Source organism: Neovison vison, chromosome 2 (genome assembly GCF_020171115.1).
Source record: "Neovison vison isolate M4711 chromosome 2, ASM_NN_V1, whole genome shotgun sequence".
In the NCBI taxonomy this organism is placed as follows: domain Eukaryota; kingdom Metazoa; phylum Chordata; class Mammalia; order Carnivora; family Mustelidae; genus Neogale; species Neogale vison.
This window is the reverse complement of record NC_058092.1, coordinates 199,718,658-199,740,598: the sequence shown is the minus strand read 5'-3', so window position 1 is coordinate 199,740,598 and position 21,941 is coordinate 199,718,658. Positions and strand designations below refer to the sequence as shown.

Here is a 21,941-nt window from a genome sequence, read left to right as displayed (position 1 = left end):
AGTGATGTTTTAGGGAGCAGATACCTGCCTTGTCCCACTGGTGCCTCTGCTGCACAGATTTCATCAATCAAATAACCAATCAATCTAACCAGGGAGGTGGCCCTGTCTCTGAGCCTGGGTGGCTGTCTTGGGGACATCAGTTCTTGTGTAGGAGCACATGTTGCAGAGTACGTCATAGCAGAGGTGGGGGTGGAGGTCAGAGGCTCCCTCCATTACCTGAGAGGGACTTTGCCTTTATTAAGCAAATATTTTCTTTAAAACCCACCAGACATCGAAAAGAAAAATCTAAAAGGGGGAGATTTTAAATCCATAGGTAATCTCCACAGAGGCACAACAAAATCCCTGACAGGAGCCAGGTGTTCATTTCTCCACAAAGAGGCAGTAATAGACCAGTGTAGCATTTGCAGGGCACAGTGTCAGTCACTACCAGGCCCCCATAGACATAAGATGACCCACCAGAAGCCTCATGATGGAACTTGAAGCCTTCCAGCTGAGGGTACGTGACGCTGTCAAACACCTTAAGCTCTGACCTCCCACAGGTCGTCAGCCACACTACCAGGTCAAGGAGCTCCTCCAGGTGGGGGTCCACTTCGCTCTTCGTTGGCCTGTCATACCTGTGGGAACAGACGAGGCCAGCTCCATGGGCTTCTTGGATGGGACAGCCATGTTGGCTCATGGCACTCATCACAGGGACGCCACAGAAATGCCAGTCCCCAGAGGTTTCCACCAGCCCAGCACCAAAGGCAAGGGGAGCACCCTGGATAAAAGCTACTCTGCAAATGGCAGCCTTGGGTTAGACCCAAGGGCATACTCGGAATCCATATAAACCTGTGAAGAGCTACAGCATTTGCTCATGGGAAGGTTGCTTCTCATGGCTGAACCCATCCCAAAAGACCTAGACTTTGGCAATTTCTCCCCCACCAAGGACAACCACTTACCGAAGTAACACTTTAAGGAGCAGAGAGTAGCCCTCTCCATTCTCAAACTCTAGGAACAGAGCTGAGGAGACGGGGTAGGAGTCCTTCACAAAGCCCAAGATGAGGTTCACTGCCTCGCTCACCTCAGGAGCGGGGAGGCTGTCCGCAAGCTTGGAGAGGTTCTGAAGGGAGAGCTTGATGCAATCCATGGCTGCAGGAAGAAAACCTTCTTGAGTTTGGAGGCCATAGCTTTTCTGCCACAGCCGTCTGCTCCCCGCCCTCCTTTAAACTGTACATATCAAGATGTAAATGCAAATTAATTCAAAACACTTTTCTACTGGGACTTGAATCAACAAAATTCTCCCCCGTGGGAAGTGCCGTCCCAAGAGCCCCATTCTGCAGACCCAGATGGAGAGGAGGTGAAACAGGAAGAGGAAGGAAGTGTCTTGGCCGGTTGCTCCTAATTCCCAGCATGCAGCAGGGGTGGGACAGGCGGGTCTGTCAGGTCGTGAGCTACACGGTGCCAGAGCTGGGCACTGAGAAAGACCTTCTTAAGGAAGCAGCAGAGAAGATGCACAGAGATCAGCCTGATTAAAAGTTCAGGGAAGGATACAGGAGTCTAAAGAAAGTGAGGGACGAAAAGATGGTGTGTTTCCGCTACTAAAGTACCCGGGGGGTTGGCCCCCAGAAGTGTGGACTGCAAGGGAAGGGAGGAAGGCAGGAGGACCAAGGCCCAGAAGTGTGGGCCCTAGCCATGGAACTTGCCGGTTACCCAGAGCTGTGAGAAGCCACGCAAATATTTGAGTCATAAGAGAGAGGTCACTGGATTTGCATTTTGAGGGATCACTATTTTTAGAGCTCTTTCACTGGTGGAAGGCTCTTCTGAGTGCCAGGAAAGACACACCAGTGGATCAGGAAAATCGTCTACAAGATCACACATGCTCTGTTCCTCAGCAGCAAGGCTTCAGATGCCCCCCCAAAGTCTGCATGCTGGGCAGGTCAGCCCCAAGAGCTGCGGGCTTTACAGGGGACCACCAGGCCAGCCCTTTCTTCCAGAACTTCTCTTCAGCCTCTATGCCCATGGAAACTACTCATTCCGATCCTAAGGGAGTCCTGGGCTCAGTGCTCCAGTACCTCCCCCACCGAGGTACAAATTTTCTTTTGTTAATAATGGTACGGTGAGAGACACCTGCCGCCAACACATGCAGCTCTTTCTCAGGGGTCTCTGACTCTAGCCTGCGGGGGTTACCTGGGCTGCTGATCACCTCGGGCCCAGCTCAGCTAAGGGCCATTACTGATGGGCCTGGCCTTACCTTGAATCCCTAACCTGGGGCGAACGTTTGGTCCCAGGCTCAGTTACAATAGTGGGTTTGTTGAACTCTCTCAGCTGTCCCCAGCAGATGCTTCGCTGTTACAGGAGGCCCCAGAAAGAAGACAGATCACAGGGCAAGGGTTTACCACTCCCATTTTACAGATAAAAGAACTGAGGCACACAGGCACTTGAGTGCTCAAGGTCATTCAGCTATGAGGACAGGAGGACAGACCTGGAGTCCACAGCCCAGCTGTCTGGTTCCAGAATCTATAGCATCAGCACTACATATGCTGCCCAGATCAGAGCCGGAAGCTCTGGATTGGACATCTCTGGGTTTAGAATGTGATTCTCGGGGTTGTGAGCTGGGAGCTGGGCAAGTTTTTCCACCCTTGGTCCCCATTTTCCACTTTACGAAATGGCATTAATATCCATCTCAAAGACACAGATGAGATAACACACAAATGGGTCCAGCACGGCCTGTGTTTGACAGCATGTGTGCAGTAAATGAGTTCCCCTTTGGTGCTCCAAGGGAGCACCAAAGTAAATAATAAACACACTCTTATGAAGGAAACCAAGCAAAGGGTCATCTACTAGGCCAAGATGGGCATCCGTGAAGACATTGTTTGTCCATGCCTTTTTTGGTTCCAGGGTCTCGTTGTAGAAAGTGGGCCCCCATCCCAGTCCTGGTCTCCCGGGGGGTCATACCCTGCAAGTACTGGATGATGCCGAGGTTCTGGGCTTTGGAGATTGCCCTCAGCACACAGAAGGTGGGTTCCTTCCAAAAACAGCAGCTGTGTTCCCGAAGACAGGTAGTGGCAATCACTAGAGACTGAAGCTCATTTCCTGATAGAAGTTTCTCCAGCCCCTGAGACTCACAGCAAATGTTCAGCAACATCTGGAGGAAAAGATAAAGATGCCTAGTTAGGAAGCCTCCTTCCTGTAACAGATTCCTTCCCTCCTTTTCCAGAGCTCCCAGGGGTATGTCTCAGGGCAAGGGATGGGTTGTTGGATCACCCTCTGCCTCAGAGCCTCAGGGTCAGGAGCACCATCTAGAAAAGGGTGACAGGGCGTGGGCTAAGGTCTGCACTCCTCATCTTATGCGAGCAGTTTTTACCCTTTCCAATTCAGAATGACAAAGAAGGGTTTGACTCAGAGAGTGACCTTTTACACAGAAGTTATCCTAGAACTTCCTCTGGGCCCCATGCCTCCTCTCCCAGCATCTCCCAGTGGCTACCAGAGGGACTTCTGATATGGTCCTACCACTTGGGGTGCATCATGGCTCACAGACCTCTGTGCAGACCAGCCCCACCTCCTCTCTCGGGTGATTGTGTGCAGTCCACCCTTTGGCTCTGGGTGGTCTGACTAGATCTCCTTCTCCAGCAGATATGGACAACTCCCTCCATCTGAATCTATTAGCCCCTTCTGACTGCAGTAACAGAGTCCAAGCTGGACAGCCACAGAACGGGGCTCCAGACCCCATCTGCTGGCCATGGGACCCTTCGACAACATTTCTGCTCCTGTCCCCTCTCCTTCCCCTTCACATCTCCACTACAACCTTCAACTCCAGTTCGGTGCCATTTCCTCTGGACAGCCTTCCTTCATCCTCTGCTCTAAATCAGGTCCCCGTGTCCTCATTTCCCAGGACACCTTCCGTTTTTTCCTTCAGAGCGCTTAAAAAATTGGGGTAGTGCTCTTTAATCACATGATTATTTCCACTGTTCGGCTTCCCCATCTTTCTGTCACCTCTACGAGAGAGGGTACTATGCTTGCTGCTGGAACCACCGGTCTGGTGTAGAGCAGCACATGGAAGGAGCTCCATATAATTTTGCGGAATGAAATAAGGAAAGCCCCAGGAACGCAGCCATGGCCTGTCACTTGGCTCATGTTCTACCCATGCATGGACCGAACCGTGAAGGCAGGGTTGCACTAGTTCTCTGCAGGACACGGGAAAGCCACATGGTAAGGGCTTGTCAAAGTGCCCAGGACTGCATCCTGCCACCACTGAGAATGTGATTTATATACAGATAAATGATGCCCAAGCTTCCAACAAATGCAGCTTGAGGAGTGACATACCATAAGTGAACTTGTGAGATAACCTCGGATAACGATGATTCTGGCTTGAGAATGAATCTCACACGGATGCTAACATGAATGAACATATGCAATGCACAAATGCACTCGGAAATTTGCAAAAACTCTTAAGCACCTGTTCTGTGAGACGGCGCCCTGAGGCCCTGGCTGTGGAAAGATGAGCAGGACACAGGGGCCTCCTTTCCCTCCCCCCCACAAAGGTCTTCTCTAGAGAGGCAGGAGGAGTCTTCTGGAGACGGCAGCATCTGGGAGCCTGAGAAAGCAGAACTGGCCAGTAAGGGGGCAGGGAAAGAGGTGAGAAGTTCTGCTAAAAAAAAAAAAAGCTACTGCTGGTAGTTAGAGAGGATAGGGAAAATGGGGAAGGACACCAGGAAATTACATTGATGTTGAGCAGCCTGAGATAGCTTCTGGGAGGGGGAAGGAGGTGACCTCACAAAGTTCTTGGGAGCCAGATCCCCAGGGTCCCAATGCCAGCCCCCACCCACTACCACTTTCACTGACCATGCTTTAGCTGACATGGAATCAGAACTGTAGTACTACACTTCTCCTGAAATGGAAGAGAGGGCTCGGGGAAGGGAGAGATGCAAGGCCATGGCAAGGTGTGGGGGAGGGGAGTGACAGGGAAATACTTGGGAAATGTTGGTTACCCTTATGCAAGTGCAGTTAACGTGCTTGTCCTCAGAGGACGCGGGGGCCAGAGATAGGGACTCCACATGCTGGGGAGCGCAGGCAGGGCCTGGGAATGCACCCTGGAGGAAGGGGAGCTGCAGGGGCCAAGTGCAGGAGGTAGAGGAGCTGCGCGCTTTTCTGGGGGAGATCAAGGGGCTATCGATACAGGGAGGAATGAGATAGAGAGAGAAGAACATCCGTTTTCCAAATGCATAGGATTGCTGGCATTGGCTGAGTCTGGGGACCGACAGATGAGCTGACCGTTGGGGAGGACAGAGTTGCTTTGGGGCCATGACTGGGGAAGATGAAAACATCTCTAAGAAGCAGAGCAAGGTCTTGGCCAAGGGCTGGGGAGCCCTCCTCTCACTCACCTGCACAAACATCCTCTGAACTTGAAGATCACTTTCCAAAAACTCGTCCTTTTCCAGAGGAAAGACAAAGAAGAGGTAAAGGCACTGCAGGAGCAGGGCTGGAAGGCCAGACTCAGCAACTCTGCCCAGCGTCTCCTGCAAGGGAAGTGCAGACATGGCCCGTGGCCACAGAGCCGGCAGAGCACCCCTCTGGCCCAGACCAGCACAGTCCAGCCAGTCCCTGTGGCCATTTTAGCTGGGAACGTGGGTAAATCCTATCTTCTCTCCAGGCAACACATTCCTAAGACCAAAGACAATCATCCAACCCACCTAGGGCAGCTGTGAAGATTACATTTATACAGTGTATACTATGTGCTCAATAAACATTTCGTCTTTTATAGGATAGGTAATAGGAAGGAAGGAAAGGGGGAAAGAAGGGAGGGAATGAGGGAGGGAGGGACAGGTACAGAGCAGAACACGAGGGCTTTCCTACATGATTATACTACTGATTTGCATAGGTTGCCTCCTGATTAGGGAATTAGACACTCGGGAGGGCGTGGTTCAGAACAAGTGAAAACCTGGAATGAAGGACCTGATCAAGGACCTTCCCATCCCCTTGTTCAGATCTGAGACTTCCCCAAGACCGAAACAGTCCTATAAGTTAGCACTGATAACCAGAGCAGCCAGCCAGAGGGGAGAAGACAGGAAGTAGGCAGAGAGGGGACCAGGCTCGGTATGGAACTTTCTGGAGCCTTTCTTCCACTTGCTCAGCCGGCAGCTTCCCCGGGGTTATGGCAGCAGCAAGGTCTGCGTGTGTGTGTGCGTGGGTGCACACATATGGCATTAATCTGAAGCGTACTGTCCACCCGACCTCCCACCCAGCTGACTAAGGTGACACACACAGTGGCAAAATGAGAAAAAGAAAGGAAGAATGCACAGTCTGGGCCAGAACCAGGAATATAAAGCAGGATGCTGGTCCTATCCCTCTGCCTTGAAGCTTCCAGGGCATGGTAGTGGTAGGGCACTTATATTGGACACCTGGCTCTCCTGCAGCCTGGCCCAGGGAGGCTCCCCGTCCTTCACGCTGCACGGGCTTCACTAAAATATACCTACTTACTTGTCTCACTGCTTTGCAGGCTGGTGGCTCACAGTGGAAGACAAGCTCTTAGGTTAATTTTTACCTCCAGAGTGTGAGCAGTCCTGCTCCAGGGGCAGAAAAGCTCCCTCGCTGTGCTTCAGGCTGCCATGCGGGTAGTGTTCCAGGAGGTATATAGAGCAAAGGCCAGGGACCCTCCCGCAATGAAGGACTGCACACCAACTTCCTCCCCCAGATCCAAGCACTATTTCAGATGCCCATCTGAGGTCTCCTCCACCGTTAGCCTCAGGGCAGCCGTGCCCCCATCTGGTTCCCTGCTGCTCCCGGCGCTGAGTGCCAGACTGGCGTGCAGTGAGCACTCTCACCAGATACACGAGTCTCTGGGCCTGCCCTGTCCAGGGCCTCTGGCCTTTCCTGGTGATAGTCACAGCTCCCGGGCACTGCTTCTGCCTAAGAGGACGCAGTCACCCACAGTCATAGGAAGGACATGTCTGCAACCAGGACAGTTGTACCGTAGGAAGGGAAGGGAAGGAAGAGAAGTCAGACTCATTCAGGCACTATCTCCGGGCATGCATGGAACAGGTGCCTAAGGTGCCTAAAGCGGGCTCCTTCAGTCTGAGTTTAGCAGGAGGCATTAAAGAGCAATGGCTCAGAGCACAGGCTCCGGAGTCAGACAGACAGCAATACACAGGATGGTAACTCAAGTGGCTTCACAGTCTTAGTGAGAGGGCGTGGAGGGTTTAACTGACCTGCACAGGACACACCTGTCTTGCCCTGGCACAGGAAACCATCCGTGCACATGAGCCATTGTTAATCCTTGCACTAACGCTAGAACTAAGGCATTATCCCCTATTCTAAAATGAGCCACACAATTGGGTCCCAGAAAGGTGACAATCTGCCCAAGGTTACAGGCAGCTGGTCAACTGAAAATAAAGCAGGATTCCAAAATGAATTTCAGCTGCTCAAGTCCATGTTCTAGATAAGAAGGGACATAGGGCAGGAGAAATGATAAATCAGTATCATGGGGAAAAAGACACACTTGAGACATGCCACTGCCCTTTACTGGGACTTCCTGCTGCACATGGATACAGAGCTCCCAAGTGGGGCCCATGGGGTCCAAAACTTACCGAGTTTGTCCCTGTGAGCACAAATACTGACTTCAGGAGCAGATAGCCATCCTGATGCACATCCCCCTTCCACCGCAGCAACTGCCCAGCTGCCTCCCTGGCTTGCTCTGGCAACAGCACAAGAAGGGGAGAAAGCGTTACCAGCAGGGCGGGGCAATGACCTGCCCACACTCTGTTCCCTCCCCTCGGCCTCCTTTCCCATGAGATGTGCTTTCGCATCTTTAGGGCACTTCTGTCTCCTCTCCTCTCCACAATGCCATCTGAATCTATACCAAACTTCTCACACTCTGCCAGTTTAATCTCCTGGGAGGACCTTCTTTACCATGTCAACATGCCTGTTCAACAACCATCAATGGCTCTCTGTTACCAAATATTAAGAAGCTCCCCAGCTATTGGTCTTCTCCCAATCCAGAGTCCTTACCCCTCTTCCTGTATCCTTCAGCCCTTTACTTTGCAGAGATGCCTGCAATCTGCACCATTCTCAAGATACTCCTTCCCCCTAGAATCCCTTCCTGCCCCTCAACCCTGTGTCACCATGAAACTCTGCCCAGCCTCCAGGGTCCAGCTGTAGGAGCAGGAAAATGCAAGTTAGGAGCCCCAAAACTGAAAACATGTTTCACTTTGGCTTCTATGTCTTTTCTGGATTGAGCTATTCTTATATCCTAGTACGCCCTCTCCCAGAGACCCTTGTTGTGTGTGTGTGTGTGTGTGTGTGTGTGTGTGTGTGTGTGTCCTTCCCAGGAGCAGCAGAATTCTGCACATCCCTCTTCTCTCCTCTGCCAACCTTTCCCTTCATTCCCAACATCCTCAGCAGCAGAAGTGAGCCTATAGTGCTCTCTGGAAGGCACCAGTCTGACTCCCCTGGAAAGCAGAGAAGAGCTTCATAAGGGTCCTGGGAGGAACATGCAAGATGGTTTTGCTCTCCATAAAGTGTTCTCTTACCTGCAGGCTTTCCCACTAGTGCCTTCTGTATCTCTTGGGCGAGCTGGTTTGAAGTATCTTCTGCCAACCTTTGGAGACTGGGAAAGCAGATGATCCCCACGGAGTTTTCCCAGGCCTGAAGGGCAATAAACAGGATTCCAAGCAAAGATGTCAAAGTGACAAAGCAAGGTATGAGAATCGCCTTGCCACTTTCCCTGCCAGCCCAAACCCATGGGTCACCTCACTGTCCCAGATGTATCCCAAAGGCCCCCGAAACACCTACCCTAACATCTACTAACACACCTTCCACAGTATTCCTACCCTAGTGCCAGTAAATTCTTCAGCTTCTGCTGAGCTCCAAACCCGCATCCAACTGGGCACTGAGCATCGGCCCCTGAAACCATGCTCCTAAAGTGTCAAATACACATAATTCAAACCACTGCCTTCCTCCCAGATCTGTGTATCTTGTCTCTGTGAATGGTTCTACTAAGCACCCAGGTGCCCTAGTGAGAAATCCCAAGGGTGATTCTTTGGGTTCCCCTCTCCCTCAACTTTCTTACCCCATCGACTGTTACCTCTCTGATTCTACCCTTGCATGCTTCATGCTTCTCGAACCTTGTGCAGATATCTTAGTTTTAATCATAAAATTATTTCCTTTGATAAATTCCTAAGGGTGGGAATGCAAGTTACAAGAACATGCTATTTATTTATTTATTTATTTATTTATTTATTTTACTGCTTTGATGCAGATTACTAACTCATTCCCCAGAAAAAATTTACCTGATTAGCCTCTCCAGGGGCTCCATGGGAGGGGACTAGTTTCTCTAAGCGCACGGGCACTATCATGCTTTTTCATCTTAAATGAGAAAGCTTATAGAAGAAAAAAAATCTCCTCTCAATCGCAGTCTTTTGATTACCAAAATAGATGAACATTTTTTATGCTTCTTGAAGTGCCTGTTTTTACCCTCAGCCTATTAGTCTATCAGGGTTTTCACTATTTTCTTATTTGTTTTAAAAAGCTCTTTACATACCAAAAAATGTTAACACTTGGTCCACAATACTATCATGATTTTTTCAAATTTGTCATTTTTTCCTTTTAATTTGGTATTACTTAGTTTCACTGTACAGAAACCTGAAATTCACACGAAATGAAATTTCTCCATCTATTCCTTGGTTTTCTCACTTAGGTCCAAGCTCGGGAAATTCTTTTGGGTCCACGTGGTTGTGGTCCCTTTTAATCTCCTATTTCTTTTTCTTTTCTTTTTTTTAAAAAATTCTTTAAGATTCTTTCTTCTCTGTTTCTTCTCTAGTTCTATCCTATCTGGACCTCTTTTCACCTTGGACTTTTTCTTTCATTGTTTAGGATACTATTTAATAGAAGTCATTAATTTTAAAATTCCACTTAGGATTCCCTAAGAATTCAGAATTTCAGAATTCCCTCCCAATCTGCTTTTCATTAGAATCTTCTCCCTTTGTTCTCCTGTGTCATCACAGGCAAAGTTTACTAGTCCCAGGATGAGGAGAGTTCTCTCCAGACCAACAGTCAGAGTGGAGTGATTCTTCCTGGCACAGGACTTGAGTTCCTGGCAACTCCCTCTTTCCAGTTTCCTGGCAAATAGTGGCCTCCACAAAATAGAGTTTTGCTAGACTGCTGTACACTGCTCCTACTCACCAGCCATATTAAATTATATTCCTGCCCAAAGATGTGACTGAGTTCTTTAAACCTGAGATCCTCCTTCTAGAAAAGGTGAGAAAAGCATCAAAATTCTAGAGGGATGTGTTTCCTTGCTGTGGATACCATATTTCTTAAAGAGTAAAAACCTTTTAGAAATGGTTCTCTGTGGAGCATAACAAATAACATGGAGGACATAGGGAGATGGAGAGGAGAAGGGAGCTGAGGGAAATTGGAAGGGGAGATGAACCATGAGAGACTATGGACTCTGAAAAACAATCTGAGGGTTTTGAAGGGGTGGGGGGGTGGGAGGTTGGGGGAGCCAGGTGGTGGGTATTATGGAGCATGGAGCACTGGGTGTGGTGCATAAACAATGAATTCTGTGATGCTGAAAAGAAATTAAAAAAAAAGAAATGTTCTCTGTATTAAAAGATGCTATGTACAAAGGAAACAAGCCATGGATTGGTAAAAAAATATTTGGAATGCATATAACAGACAAAGGAATATCATCCAGATTCCCACAAATTAATTTTTTTAAAAAAAACCTCTGATTTTCTTAAAACAGGCAAATGAAACAAGTAACTTATAAAAGATACAATAAATAACAAGGGAAATAATCAGGAAATAATAGTAAGTAAAATGCAAATTAAAAGCACAATGAGACAGTCACATATTTCCAGCTGGAAAAAATGTGAAGCCTGGCAATACTAAATGTGAGAAAGGACCAGGAAACCCCCATGATCTACTGACGGAGCACAACATGCATAATAAAATCCCTTTGAAGAGTATTTCATCCAATCCAATAAAGTTATAGTGGGACACATCCTATGACTCAGCATTTCCTTTCTAGGCATATTCCCTGTAGAAATGCCTGCTCGTGTACACAAGAAGACATGAACACAAACTACTATGCACCATATCTGTGACTGTGACATTTTGGAAGAACTCAGTGTTCACCAACAGAACAATGAATGAATAATCTGTGGCATACTTATGTAAGGATATGATATAGATCTGAAAAAGAAATAGAGTGACACGAATCAATATGTGTAAATGCAGAAATAGAATGTTGGGTGCAAAAAGCAAGTTATAAAATTATATTACAGTCTTGAGTCTAGAAAAACCTGTGAGTCTACCTATAAAATTCATAATAATATCACTTATGATTATTATGATCCATATTATTGTATAACGTGGCTATATATTGGATATATATATTTGATATACATATACATATACATAATATGTTCAGGGAACATATATATACATATATATTCTCCTACAGAGAATGATAACTCAGCAGGATGGGGGTTTGCACCAGAGGAGGGCAGAAGGGGACTGAGCTCTAGCAGGCATGCACAGGAGGCTTCAGTTTATCTGAAATATTTTATTTTTTTATATGGGTGGTGAGTACAGGAATATTTATTTTGTTTTGAACAAAACTTTGTACCTGAAATACTTCTTTTATTGTCTGCCCTATAAATGGACAGAGTTGTCCCTTTCCTTAGTAAATAAGAAAGCAGTTCATCAGAACTTTGCTGAAATTACAGACATGCTAGGGGCGCCTGGGTGGCTCAGTCAGTTGGGTGTCTGCCTTAGGCTCAGGTCATGACCCCGGGATCCTGGGATCGAGCCCCACGTCGGACTCTCTGCTCCACCAGGAGCCTGGTTCTTCCTTCCCCTCTCCCTCCTCCTCTACTTGTGTTCTCATGCTCACTCACTCTCAATCTCTCACTCAAATAAATAAATAAATTAGTTTTTAAAAAGCCACTACAGACATGCTAGGTGAGTGTTAGATGCTGTAGTAGACCTTCAACGAATACTCAATAAGTGAACACATGATGATGAAATCCACAACATGCAGATTGATGGCTGAATGTATTGCATGCTGGGTCTGTGTCAATTGCTGGACCAAGCACTTACGTGCATTCCTTCCATTAATCCCATGACAACCCTTTGAGATCAGTATTGTTATGATTATTCTCACTTTACAGAAATGAAGGCTGAGGCTGGAGAGTAAGCCCAGAGAAGCAGGTAAACAGCAGAATGAAGAGCTGAGTTATCTCACTCATAGTCATGTAGCATGTGCATAACTAAGAAATGTATGGCTGCCATCTGGAAAGCGGCTATCACCTGGAAAGAAAGCATCAGTCCTTTCGGCTGGGAATTTCTGGTAAGATTATTTCCTCCCCAGGACTAAGAACTCTGCTATGATATCTTCCTAACAAATTCCTGTGCCTCCTCCCTGCATTGGCAAACCCCTCAAAGACCAATTTGCAGGCAGTTGACTCAGAAGCATCTAGATCGTCTTCAAGCAGTGGGACTCCTGCAGGCACTCTACAATAAAGTAAATTGGGCCACTGTGAGCTGAACAGTAATTGTATGCTCAGCCAGATTCTCCCAAGGCTCACACTCCTTCCTGGGACCACGATGGGCACTTCTGGAGGCCACGTTAACTCTTTCAGGCCACTAGGGTGCTGTTTGATGCGCAGAGGCAATCATTTACTGAATGGTACCGTGGAGACCCCCGAAGAGTTAAGGCAGCTTCCAAAAGGACCTAATTTTTTCCCCCAAACTGGGACTTGCATGCTGGGAGAATATTGCTCAATATTTTTTTTTAAATTTTATTTACTCGCATTATTTCAGCTGTGTCTCATGGCTGTCTCTCCCATGGAAGAAAGAGAAAGAAAATGATACTGTGGCCTCCAAAGGACAATGAGGAAAGACAAAAGCTCTTGAGGGGTTGGGAGAAAACCCCAGCTTTTGAATGACAGAACCCGGCTGGTTTTCAAGGCTGGCTGCAATGTTACTATTTCTTCATTACCACTGAGTTTGAGGATTTGGTCTTTAAGTGAGCTCAACACATTTCAGAGACTTTATGCAAATTTTCCCTGCTAGTGTGACACAGTTGACCCTCTCCATTGTAAATTTAAAAAGTGATGCATCAAAACTTTGGTGGCAGAAAAAAAAAATGTTTCTCTGAGATGGGAAGAAGCTGCATTGCAGGTCCCACTCTGAGGCTGGATAGATCAGGGATGGACAAAGAACGGTATTTACCTTCATTGCCCCCTTGGGACACTTCACTTGGGAATAATTATTGCTCATCCTTATTATTATATTTAACATTACTTCTCTCTCCTCCACTATCAGTTGGGTTTCCATAAGAATGATTGTCCACACTGGGTGGCATGAACTCTGCACCACTGGAAGGGCTATTAGACTCAGAGTTCCTGTGCTCCCCGTGTGTCTGCACACATGCACACAGACACGCACACAAACACATTCACCGCCCAGGTGCGATCGAATTAAATCCAATCCCTCCACACTAGGAAATGGATGATTCCCCCGCCATGTTACCCACTGTTCTGGCTATAGATCGTTCTACAACAAACCACCCCCAAACTGAGGAGCTTATTTTTCTCATGGGTCTGCAATTTGAGCAGGGTTCTGCAGGGACAACTGTTCTCTGCGTCACTCAGCTGGGAAAACTGATAGGGCTAGAGATCCACCTGCTAGATGCCACACCCATGTGGCTGATAAGTCGGTCCTGGCTGTCAGCGGCAAGGCCAAGGGCTTCGGTTCCTTTACATGTAGGCTTTTACTCAGGGCTGCTGAGACCCCCTCACAGCATGGCAGCAGAATTCTAAGAGTGACAGGAAGTGACAAGTGATGGGGAGAAAAACCTGCAAGTCCCGTGAAGCCTAGACCTGCAAGTCTCACTTCTGCCCTATTCCATTGGCCAAGTCATCACAAATCCATCCAGATCCCAGAGGAGAGGATGTGGATGCCACCTCCTGAAGGGAGCAGTGTGGACCCATTCTCAGCTTCTATAATCTACCACACCCACAGAGCTCCCCTTGTCCCCACTGGTCCCACCCCCCAGGCCGTCTGTCAAAGACAGTGAGGAATTTTATACTCACTGACAGGGGTTCCCTGTCTCTCTGCCTGTTTTCTCTCCAAGTACACATTCCAAGAACAGTCCTCAACTACTACATCTACAGCTCTAGCTTTCCCTGTGTCTATTATAACCAAATATCTCTAAGCAATGTGAGGTCCCACAGCACTTCCTTTCCCCCTCAAAACAAACTCAACCAAGGGCCAGTGGGATCTGCCCAGGCTTGCTAGAGGAAGGCCTTCTTCTCTTGACGTGAGAGACTATGATAAAAAGGGTTCTAGAAAGACCGAAGCCCAAGGCTTGTGGCATGGACACAATAGTCACTTGAGTCCTTCATGGAAACACTGCTCTACACACTGAGAAGTCATCAACTCCTTGCTGCTTCCTGTGGAGGCTCTAAAACCTCATTTTCATCTGCAACATCCTGGAGCTATCCAAACATCACATGTAGAGGGCATGACATTCTTTTTGTAACCATTCAGTACTAGCCAGGCAAAGCCATATGTCCAGGGAGTCATGGGACAGAGAAGGAAGCCAAATGTGCTCCGTTCTATGAACCCCAGCGCCGCCCAAGTGAGGGAGCCCAGGGGCTAAAGACACAGGCCTGGGCATATTGTCCCTGTTGAGTTCTGCTCCTCACGAACAACGAAGTGACCCCAGCCAAGTTATGCAACGTCTCTAAACCTCTCTTCCCTCATTTGCAAGGCTGGGATACAAATGACCCCCACTTCACGGGGTTATTATGAAAGCTTATCAACATTAAACAAAATGCCTTGTTTAGGTAGTTAGAGTTTGGTGAATACTATTAGCTATTCTCAGTGAAAGTGCCCACCACTCTTGGCTAAGAACTCCTCCTTGACCTCTGTAGAGGATGGATGGAGCCTCATGGGGGAGGAGAGCCTGTAGCTCTGGATGAGAACTTCCTTTCTGACTCATCCTCCCAGAGCAGTTCCTCATTGGGGTTCCAATGCCCCAAATTCCATCAGGCTCTTCCTTACTACCAAGAGAATCACCCAAATTTTGCATGGGTTCACTTTTCAATAGCCCTGTAGATGCTTCTCCACTCGGGAGGCAATGGGGCTGGGATTTGCTACAGAACCAACCAAGCCCATTCTTGTGCTTCCCTAGCAGTTAATGCAGAGTTAGGGAAAACATGATCCTCTGCTGTGAATTTGGAGGAATCAAATTGGAGAGAAAGCCGAAGAGGCCAGAGGGAAGTTTTTGGGGGAAGAAGTTGGGAAAGAAGCAGTTCTGAGGGAGTCTGGCACACCAAACAGTCCCTGTTCCAAATCTCAAGACTCACTAGGTGGAGGCAGGTGGCGGCCACTGAGATGGGGCACTCACTGCTGTCAACCCTCCCTCGAGCCCCTGGCTGCCCCTTCCATACCACCTCTGACTGACCCAGGGCCTGGGCAAGGCAGGCGAAAAAGTCCCCAATTCAGGGACACAGCCTTTTCCAAGCATTGGGGGGGGGGGGAGAAGAGGTGTGATTCAAAAATCCCTTGTGTTCATTATCTTAAAACAGAGAATATTCCAGATCATCTTAATTTTCCTTGGCCCTAAAGTGAAAAGAGTCGGGTATAGAGAATTGAGTTCCACCAACCAAAGGAGTCCAAGACTCCTTTAGAGCTCTCAGTTATCTCAGAGCCCATAGGGGCATGGCTGTCAGGATAACCAGTGCATGACTAAGGCTTCAGCATAACTTTTTATTTTGATTTTTTTAAAGATTTTATTTATTTATTTATTTGAGAGAGAGAGAGAGCAAGAACATGCACAAGTGTGAGGGTCAGAGAGAGAAGGAGAGAGATCCTCAAGCATACTCTGTGCTGAATATAGAGCCAGACAGGGGTCTCAATCTCAGGACCCCGAGATCATGACCTGAGCCAAACCCAAGAGTCGGACCTTTAACCAACTGAGCCACCCAGGCACCCTTTTGGCATGACTTTTTAAATCCTTGTATTTCCAAGGGGGTTCTTTATAGATGACCTTGAAGAACACTGTTCTGTGGTTATAAAATTCAGATCAGAGTAGTTTCAAGCTTGACTTCTTATGCGAGTACCTGTATTCCAGTGAATGTTCTCAGTCTTCATCTTCACTTCAACTTTTATCTACACTATACTCAAAAAAATAATAATAACAATAACCCTCTAACCTTCTCCATGTTCCCCTTCCATTATACCAGCCCTTAATTAAGGAGCCTAAGTGCTGTCACTCTGGTGGGGTTTTCTTAACAGAAACAACAACAGGTTTGTAGACATGTAGGACTTAATTTAAAAAATAGATATTTTAAGCAATGATAAAAAGCCTAGAATATTCTGGTTCTGCAGGGTTCATCAGAGGTGAGCTCCAGGGACCCAAAACATATAGATTGTGTCAGCAGTTTGGACACTGCTGGAAATGGGATCTCAAACTACACACACACACAGTTAGTATCCTGGTGGCTGGTGGACAGCATGGAGGTTCCTCAAAATGTTGAAAATAGAACTGCCCTATGACCCAGCAATTGCACTACTGGGAATTTACCCTAAAGATACAAACGTAGTGATCCAAAGGGGCACGTGCACCCGAATGTTTATAGCAGCAATGTCCACAATAGCCAAACTATGGAAAGAACCTAGATGTCCATCAACAGATGAATGGATCAAGAAGATGTGGTATATATACACAATGGAATACTATGCAGCCATCAAAAGAAACGAAATCTTTCCATTTGTGACAACATGGATGGAACTAGAGCGTATCATGCTTAGCGAAATAAGTCAAGTGGAGAAAGACAACTATCATATGATCTCCCTGATATGAGGAAGTGGTGATGCAACATGGGGGCTTAAGTGGGTAGGAGAAGAATCCATGAAACAAGATGGGATAGGGAGGGAGACAAACCATAAGTGGCTGGTGGAAAGGTAATGAGAACTACATCTGCTCTCCATGTGCTGTGAACTTTACATCATTATCTCCTCTCACCCTCACAGACTCCCAGCAATCTGTTACTGATGCCACTTTACAGACAAGGAGACTGAGGTTCATCAATATATAATAATTTGTTCAAGGATGCACAGCTAATTAGCAATAGAGCCAGGACTGGACACCAGCTCTATTTGACACGAAAACCCATGTGTTCAACAATAGGGTTATTATGCCTCTAGTGACAAGAGCAGAGCTTGGGAAACATGGGCCACTACCAAAGTTCAGTAATAAGAACTGCTTGTGCGTATGAGGTCACAAGCTCAAATCCCTTCAGGTCAGGGAACAAAAATGAGTAATGCGGGTTGGGTGGAAGATATTAGGGAAAGGTGGACTGGGGCAAACTGAGAAACAGAGACCATCTTCTGTCTAAAAGGGGTGCCCCTAACCATCTCCATCCAATTGTCAGTATTACACCTACCAAATTTTTCAAGAGAAACTGGAAATCTGATTTTCACACGAAAACTTTCCATTTTGAAAAAAAAGGCCACAAAGTCCTTTGCTAACTCCTTCAAGCAAACAAGACACATTCTGGGTGCTACTTAGTATCCTCCACTCTGGACTAAACTCTCCATGGTGTAAAACCTCTGTCCATCTTTGCAACTATCATAGCCCAGTTGAGGGTATAAGAGTTTATGTGTGTAACACATGAATGAATTCTTAAATCAACAATCTAGACAGAGGTGAGGAAGTACCAAGCTCTGTCTCATCATGAATGAGAGCCCTTTCAACAGAGCCATGGCTGCCCAGATGGGTGGCAAAGAGACCACACAATGGCCGAGCCCACACACATAGGGGGCAGCAAATTTTGGTGGACAGGAGGTTGCTCACATTTTTCCTTCCATAAGGCAAAGGTGACCTGAGAACTGGAGGAGACTAAACCACCCTCCAGAAGCTAGGGTTGTTGGGGCAAGGAGGGCTAGAAATGAGAAACCTTAGCTCTCTCTCCTAACTTAGTTTTACTTTTCCTGTACATTCTTTATGTGCCAGTTATCCAATCTGTGAAATGGAATGGATGGGGTATACAAGTCCAAAAGATGGAGGAAAATAATGAATTCATGAGTAGTAAGTTACTTGGCAAAATTCTTTACAGAAGGACATGCTTAAATACACAATGTATCCTAGAAATATGATCCCAAGAAGATTCCAATTTCATCGTTAGAAATCCTTAAACATTTCTGGTTAAGAAGTTAGATGAAACAAATCAACAAGAGAGTTTCCCAATGAAAATCTGGCAAGGTCTCCATCTGTCTTAGCCTAGTTTCAAATGTGAAAAGTATCTCATATTCTTTGTGCTTTGAATGTAGCTCTATATTTTTTAAATAATAACCCAAAATCAATAGTCAAGCAAAAACTAAGCCCTCATAAAAAGATGTGTCTCCAACTCTGCCACTAAACTTCAATATATTCAACTATAAAGCAGACCTCATTGGCAGGACCTTTGTTCTGAGACAACAAAAGGAATCCTTTGTACCCAAACCATCACCAGCTGCCACTGGCCAGAATGGCAGCTCTGTGGAGAGGCTGCGCTTCTCTCCCATGCCAGTGGCTGGGTTCTCCCTGCCCTTACTGTTGGCATTGCTGGTGTTTGAGGTTACCTGCCATCCTGGCGATCCAGAACACACCTTCTTTCCCTAGCTCCAGAGGGACTGGTCTTTCTCTGGCTCCACATTAGAATGGTGGTTGAACAATATAATTTTTTTTTAACTAAGGAGACAATATTACTCAAGAGCCAACTGTCCTTTCCAACTCTTCCTCATCCTGGAGATGAGCCTTGCTTGCCATCTTTATTAAATAGCACAACATTCCCCTCTAAGAAACCCAACAGGGACCACTTGTGATGATATTAAAACCACCAACTCCAGCTTCCAATCATCCCAGAAGTGTCCCCAGAGCACTGTATCATCTACTTACAGTTTCAAAAATAAGAATACCGACCTTCAGGAACAGCGGAAGGAGATCCAACAGGCTCTGCTGACGTTCAACCGGGCTCCCATGAGCCAACTTCTGGTATTCTAGAAACTTCCTTTCTAGCATCTCCCAGAGAGCAGTGGGACCAGGAGATTGCCCTCCATGTGGGAAGTCAGGCTGAGCAACATCAGGCTCGCCTTCATTTTTGGAACCTGGATACTCAGCTCCGTCTTCAGCCCTTGAAACTTCTTCTGCCTCCATGCCTTAGCAAAGCAGATCTGAATTCGGAACAAAAAACAAAAATGTCAAGTCCTGTCACAGCACTTCCTAATGAAGCTGCGTGTGGGACAAGGTACTGTACTCACTCAGTTCAGTTCCTATTGAAGATGGTTCCGCTAAGAATCTGAAACTGAACTGACAAAAATAGGAAGACTTATTTTTTTTTAAGAGATTCTGACTTAGATGTGACTTACAGTGGCAACCTGACATGTGCCTGGCACTATGCTGGGCTCTTTACACAGACTCAGGAGACAAGTGGGTATTTTTATTTTCACTATATAAGGAAGGAAAGTGGCTGGGACAAAGGCATATCAGCAACTAGACATCCAGTTGAAGGGCAAACCTTTAACACCAAAGCTTGTTTTTTGTTGTTGTTTGGTTTGGTTTGGTTTATTACCTGCTGCTGCTCCTCCTCTAAAAGGCCAAGTAAATAGAGGGGATATGGGCAACTGTCACCAACATCTGTACAGGCCTGTAATTTTATATCTTCAGTGGTAACTTCCTTCTACCGCATGAGTCTGAAAGGATATAGGTTCTTTACTCTCAGCATTATTTGGTTCACATTCCATATTGTTAGAGAACTTTGTCCTCAAAAGGACTCTTCAATTACCCCCCCACCCCATGCTAACTTAAAAGAGTTCCTTTTTTAACACACACAGGGATGATGTGCACAAGCCACAGATCTTGGTTCAGTAGGCATGCGGACAAGAACATATGTGGTAAAAATAGCCAAAGACCAATTTGCCAAAAGGGTGATCTCAAGAAGATGCTTTTATTTGTGTCCTTGACTTTTCAACTGCCCTTGTCTTTAGTTGAGTCATGACTGAGTCACAGCACAACAAAGATTTGTTCGTTGCATGTCAGGAGTATAGGAAACTCCACATGGTGCCCAGAACGTTCAGGCTTCCTGCAAAAAGCCCTCCCTGACCACAATGTCACCCTGTAAAAGTCGTTTCTGGAATCTGACCAGTGACCAACAACCACCAATCATGGGGTAGGAACCAGAGGGATGGGCACAAAAAGACGGATCCAGCAGTGTTCTGCTCTGCGCTACAGCAGCTCAGGCTGTATGTCATATTTTATCTTTTAGCCCAGCACACACCCCCTGCAGGCTAGAATGGGAGTGGATGAAGGGTCATAGGGCCAGACGCACCACCTCTCTTTGAAACATTCTCACCCTTTACATACACAACTCCATGAGTCCCTAGTGCTTCTTCCAACACACATGCTTATTACTCTCAAACTTCATTTTCTTATTACAAAAGCCATGTAGTTTCAGTGTCAAACAGGAAAGGAACCAAGTAGCAGGAAGACAATCAAGTAGTAAAGCAAAAAAACAAACCAGCCTGGAAAATTCCCTGAGCAGACAGAACCAGTTTAGTCATACAAGCAAAGCTTAATTTAACTTATTTTGCAAAACTAACTTGACCTCAGTTGTTTCTTGCTTACACATCTGGAAATCAGAAGCAAAACTTAAACTGTTTTCCAAGATTGATAGGAGGCAACCACTGACCAACTGCCAGTCGTTGAAGAAAATTCTAACATTAAAACCTCTCGCTGTGAAGAATAAAGTCACCACTTTCTCACCATATAAGCTGCTTTATAACAATAAACCCCTGAGCCTCATTCCATGTCCTGGGTTGAGTGTTCCCACTTCACAAATGGTCTTTTTTGGTGTGTAGATGATCAATTTTCACTAATTACTATTTCAGTGATGTATTGGTTTTACCTTGGCTGTTTCTGAGCCTTTGACACCATTTGCCTGTACCCAGAAAAATGACTGTTGGTATTCTAGCTTTTATCTATGTATACATTGTTTAATAAAAAAAATCCTCTTCATATTGTTGAAGCAAACTTTGTGTTTATACTTTTGCTTTGATGGTTGGCTGGGGTTGGTGGGAGTTGGGTTTCCTTTGTTGGGTTGACCCTCAGGAGCAGGTGGTGGGATGGCTCACACCCTGGCAGGCTTCCCTGACCTGGACCAGGCTCCTGTCTGCCTTTGTTGGTTTATTTACTTATTCCTTGGCCCTCCATTCCCCACTTGCATTTCCTTCTTCACCACCCTGCCCTGCCTGCTCCACAACATGGGTCCTTATAAAACACGGCACAGGTGACACGATTTCTGAAGACAGGCATTATGAGTTCCCCGACTGACCTTCTGCATCTTTTCTGCAGCTCCCTTTTTCACTCAGCATATGCCTTCAGACCGACCCTTGTGGGGCTCTGTGCTTGTGAACTTCATTCCTTCTAACTGCTGCCCCATGTTACAAAGTGGGTATCACATGCCTATTTGACTTGTTCACTCCGCAGCCATGGCCAGATTGTCCGCGACTTCCTATGCTGCATTCAAGTTTGTTCTGGACATTCCCATGCATGTCTCTTCATGGGACTGCATGGGACTGGCTCCAGGTATGGACTTGGGAGCAGGAGTGCTGAGTCAAGGTTATATGCCTGCTTACATCAACTAAGTACCACCAACTAAGAAGTTTCCAGAAAGCTGGCACCAGACCACACTTTGCCCACAGGCTCCTCTACCACCTCACCAATTACCCAGCTCTCTAATGCCTGCCAATCTGATTGAAGTAAAGTGATCCCTCATTGTCATTTTAATTTGCATTTCTCTAATGAGCCTGAGCATCACAGATGCCTCTTAGCTATTGGCACTTCTTTTCTTGGAAACTGACTATTCATAACCTTTGCTGATTTTTCCTTTCCTGTCTTTTGCTTATTGCTTTGA

General features: G+C 46.6%; 1 protein-coding gene across 3 annotated transcripts in view; it reads right to left on the bottom strand.

Annotated features, from left to right (window-relative positions):
- WDFY4 (WDFY family member 4) overlaps positions 1 to 21,941 on the bottom strand; it is a 268,432-nt gene that overhangs the window by 230,716 nt on the left and 15,775 nt on the right. For all 3 annotated transcript variants that reach the window (XR_006383317.1, XM_044240003.1, XM_044240004.1), the window contains exons 2-8: positions 18,953 to 19,203; positions 8,505 to 8,619; positions 7,563 to 7,669; positions 5,361 to 5,495; positions 2,935 to 3,124; positions 939 to 1,128; positions 457 to 614 (exon numbers count right to left, since the gene is read on the bottom strand). Coding sequence is in view for 2 of the 3 variants with exons in the window: in XM_044240003.1 (XP_044095938.1) it covers positions 457 to 614; positions 939 to 1,128; positions 2,935 to 3,124; positions 5,361 to 5,495; positions 7,563 to 7,669; positions 8,505 to 8,619; positions 18,953 to 19,186 (1,129 nt within the window). In the remaining variant the exon portion in view is untranslated. The remainder of the gene's footprint in view (positions 1 to 456; positions 615 to 938; positions 1,129 to 2,934; positions 3,125 to 5,360; positions 5,496 to 7,562; positions 7,670 to 8,504; positions 8,620 to 18,952; positions 19,204 to 21,941) is intronic.